Below are 3,882 nucleotides of genomic sequence, written 5' to 3'. Positions count from 1 at the left end.
TATCAAAAAGGTTCAAGATTTAGTGATTGTCACACCTGGATACAAAGGCATTGGAAGCAGAATATTCGAAGGCGAGTTAAAGGTTTACTTCACGCATCAGTGCACACAGGTTCATAAACTTTGGCTACCTTATTTAAAACTTTAACTTTTTTTTAATGTCTATGCCTGTCTTTACTTTCTTCACTATACTGTCAATAAAACATGGTTATTTAAACAGAAAACTATAATGCCTATATAATTTCGCCCACTGGTAAATAAAAACATTAATTTATATATTATATTACGCCTGGTAGCATGAGCAGCAGAATAAAAAGTTATGAATTACTGGTTTTAACAAGCTATTCCGATATATAGGAGTATTTGACAGCGTGGTACATTAAATATCACATGGGAGTTGAAGAGTTTTCTGAATTCTGTCAAAACAAACTATTTACTGGACACTGGTCAACTGTTCGCAGATTCCTTTGTGGGTTATTGGTTGACGATCAAACAACAACTCATAGGACAGGTACACCAACTTTTACATACTATATGATAAGTAACTATAGCAATATATATGTGTTTTCACAATACTACATATATAGCTCTTTCGAAAACTTTCACCTTAATTTCCTACATATTGTGAACACTACACCGCACCCTGCCAATTTGTTGACATAGTAAAAACTATAAAAACACTGTCTTTACCTCAAACTCAATAACAGTTAAACTTTACAGGCGGTTTGTCAGCTGCAGATATTGCACGAAAACGCCAGGTATTATTGGAGAAGCTTATACCCCAAACAACAATGAACACAGACGACTTGCAAAATCCAGGTTTCATATAAATAAACAGTCCTATAGTTATATCTAGACTCTAGAGTTAGAGGACTCTGGTCATATCTAATCTTACCTTTAACTTGCACATAGCCTGCACTTCTAAGCAATAACGTTTCTTTATTCCAGGTCATTATCAAATTGTTAATCACAATGTTCGAGAACGATTCACTCTTTTCAAATCACAATTGGGCGACGTTCGGGAATGCAACAATGATTACGTCACAGAGCAGGCAGTTCGCGAATTTCCCGCCCACCTTATTTTCACAGGGATTCGGTTCACAACTAGCGAAGCATTTGCGTTGGGGTACGTTATGAAAAAAGTCAGAAAAACTATAACACGCCTTGAGCTACATACATGTTACTTGACGTCAGACCAATTTCGCCATATTGCTGATGGAATTAAAGCTATGCCTGGATCTGTAAGTACATACAAAGCTTAGGAATGTCAAGGACCTTTTTAATACGTGTTTGAATATAATTATAGATCGAGACTTTGATTTTAATCAGCAACACGTTAGCTTTCAATGCTGTCGATGCAATTTGTGGAATTCTACCAAAAATTACAAAATACTTTAAAATGTGGGAAGCGTTTATTGACGATGACCAAGAACCTGCAGATTTGTATGGTGACGATATAAGTCGGGTGCAGGACGCTCTGGATGCCATTCCGAATACGGTAGGTTTTATGTGTGTTGTGAATTTAAAATGTCCATAATTAAACAAATCTCTTTACGTAAGTTTAGATTGTTAAATTAAACAAATATAAGCAAGTTTGCTGCTCTCCCGTAAATGCTTCTCTGAATAGTTTAATGTTTAGATGGAACGTGGAAACTGACTTGGTCATATAGGTCGCATACGTCATCATCACTATACGTCATGTCACCGCATATTTACAATGATGATTTGAACTTACTGATACTTTAACAACTATTACCGCTATTAGTTATAAACGTTTTCTAATTTACAGAACTTAAAAATCTACACTTCACGAGACAGGATCTTACAGAAGCAAAATACATCGACGTCTACCTAAGTCACAGCCTATATAGAAGATATTGCAATCACTGCTTTTAATGTAATGTTACGAACACTTACCTTTTGTTAACACTTGAACGTGTCTAAATATTACCTTGCGATTACCTATATGCATTTGAATTAAGCGAACAAATAGTATATGAACACACAGTTTGTATGACGTGTTGAATGAATGTAACTTATTTATCCTCGCGCTGCGGGGCAACAACGGTTGTTAGAGCACGTGTGTTCTGTTTCATATACGCCCACTTATAAGTCACCACGTATATACCTGATTTGCATTTTCTGAATGATTAACAATTTGGACAAGCCATTCGTTACCACTGTTTTGTTGTCTTAAACTCGTCCCCAAAGAACATACGTTGATCGTAGTGGTAGCACCGAGGCTTGAATCTCATACCCTTTGGTTAATAGGTCAGCACTGTAACCACTGTACTAAACCAAACCACCAACGCAGTTTTGCCTATTCTGTTGTAATCATATTTAACACGCGAGTTTATTCAGATTGTACCTGGTAAAATACAAAGACACAATATAAAACAACTGTAATAATCTGTCTTATATACAACACTACAAGTTTCTAAAGAATCATGAATTTTTGGTGTTGCCACCAAATTTACAAACTTTATAAAAAATACTTAAAAATATGGGCAACACTGTTCACCAACCCACCAGCTTATGAGGTTGGTATGAACTGTTCAACTCTCTCTAGCAGTGCTTCCGAGTAACCAGGACTGTAGTAACGAACAATTTCCTCAGGGAAGCAGTTGTTAATAGAGCTGATATATTCATGAAGTGCAGAGCCAGGGTCACATTTGATTTCTTGGACCTTCTTGAGACCACCGCTTGTAACGAAGATACGGCGAGCCTTGCTGTCATGGGGAAGTACCTAACATAGGAACAAGAAATGGTACAACGCTAAAGATGAAGTCATTTTTTTTGCAAAACAAGAGTTTGCGAAATCTTGTTTTATATTACAACACAAGATCTGACCTCTGTTACAGATTGTAATTTTAGTCTATCGCAAATACATCTCTATCTCGCTTAAGACTTACTACGTCCGTATCTTATTTATCCTTGCGTGGCTGGGCAACAACAGTCTTTATAACACGGGTGTTCTGTTTCATACACCTTGTGCCCGCTTAGAAGTTACCACTTATGTAACTTATTTATCCTCGCCTGGCTGGGCAACGCTAGTAGTTATACCATGGTCCATGGGTGTTGTGTTTCATGCCCACTTACAAGATTTGCACCTGTGGATAACTATAACAACCCTCACCTTGCTGTATTGCCCAACAACATGTTTCAATACATTAGCAGGAGCGTCGTGTAATAGTGGCTCAAGTGCTTGAAGATGAACGCATTTTTGAAGAATGTTCTTCAAGGCTTTCTTGGACTAAAACAAGCATAATTGTTACTGAGGTAAAGTGACTTTTTACAAGCAAGGGAAAATTATATTTAGAATGTTGGATACGAATAAAAAACAAAGTAAATCTATACTACTGTATTATGAACGGATTGAGGATAATGAGCCAACTGAACCTGATCCCAGGTCCCTAGTGTATGTCAGTTTAGGTCCTGAAGTTTAGGACTTAGAGAAAAATAAAAAAAATTGCAGACAAGAGTTTGCCATGTCTGTATTATATAAGCTTTAATTTAGTTTACATTTAGCGTTTAGTGTACAGCTTTACTTTACTTGATTTAGTGTACGCTTAATTCAATGTAAAGCTTAGTTACAATTACTAGTATAATAATGTCCTTGGTTTCCCCCTAATTAACTGTACAGCTTAGTTGTAACTATTACCTTAATTTGGAGATCTTCGGAGCTACTTGCAGCCAAGTAAAGTTGTAGAAGTCTAGGCAAAACATTAGCCACAGCAACTGCCTTTGCATGCTCAGGGGTATGACGACCTATTTGTCCCAAGGACCAACCAACAGCGGCCTTAATGTGATCCTCGCTCTCTTCAGCAAGAGTTATAGCAAGTTGATTTACTCTCTGAAGTTATAAGTTTACTTTATAAGCAAATA

The 3,882-nt window shown here is 36.8% G+C and overlaps 2 protein-coding genes across 11 annotated transcripts in view; one reads left to right on the top strand and one right to left on the bottom strand.

The window, feature by feature from the left end:
- Positions 1–2,394, top strand: part of LOC100175027 — a 7,323-nt gene extending 4,929 nt beyond the window's left edge. For 5 of the 7 annotated variants that reach the window (XM_026835883.1, XM_026835881.1, XM_026835880.1 and 2 more), the window contains 6 exons: positions 11–109; positions 355–508; positions 718–816; positions 946–1,238; positions 1,304–1,495; positions 1,787–2,394. In XM_026835883.1, the coding sequence (XP_026691684.1) occupies positions 11–109; positions 355–508; positions 718–816; positions 946–1,238; positions 1,304–1,495; positions 1,787–1,852 (903 nt within the window). In that variant the 3' untranslated portion in view covers positions 1,853–2,394. The remainder of the gene's footprint in view (positions 1–10; positions 110–354; positions 509–717; positions 817–945; positions 1,239–1,303; positions 1,496–1,786) is intronic. The other 2 variants (XM_026835882.1, XM_026835879.1) reach the window with 1 other exon arrangement.
- Positions 2,332–3,882, bottom strand: part of pf16 (protein) — a 5,668-nt gene continuing 4,117 nt past the window's right edge. Inside the window, exons 8-10 of one of the 4 annotated variants that reach the window (XM_009861229.3) lie at positions 3,659–3,850; positions 3,134–3,250; positions 2,332–2,743 (exon numbers count right to left, since the gene is read on the bottom strand). In XM_009861229.3, coding sequence (XP_009859531.1) covers positions 2,531–2,743; positions 3,134–3,250; positions 3,659–3,850 — 522 coding nt within the window. In that variant the 3' untranslated portion in view covers positions 2,332–2,530. 4 annotated transcript variants of the gene reach the window in all.

The sequence above is a fragment of the Ciona intestinalis genome, chromosome 9 (assembly GCF_000224145.3).
Source record: "Ciona intestinalis chromosome 9, KH, whole genome shotgun sequence".
NCBI classification, from domain to species: Eukaryota; Metazoa; Chordata; class Ascidiacea; order Phlebobranchia; family Cionidae; genus Ciona; species Ciona intestinalis.
Note: the sequence above shows the minus strand (reverse complement) of the source record. Positions and strands in the feature narration are given on the sequence as shown.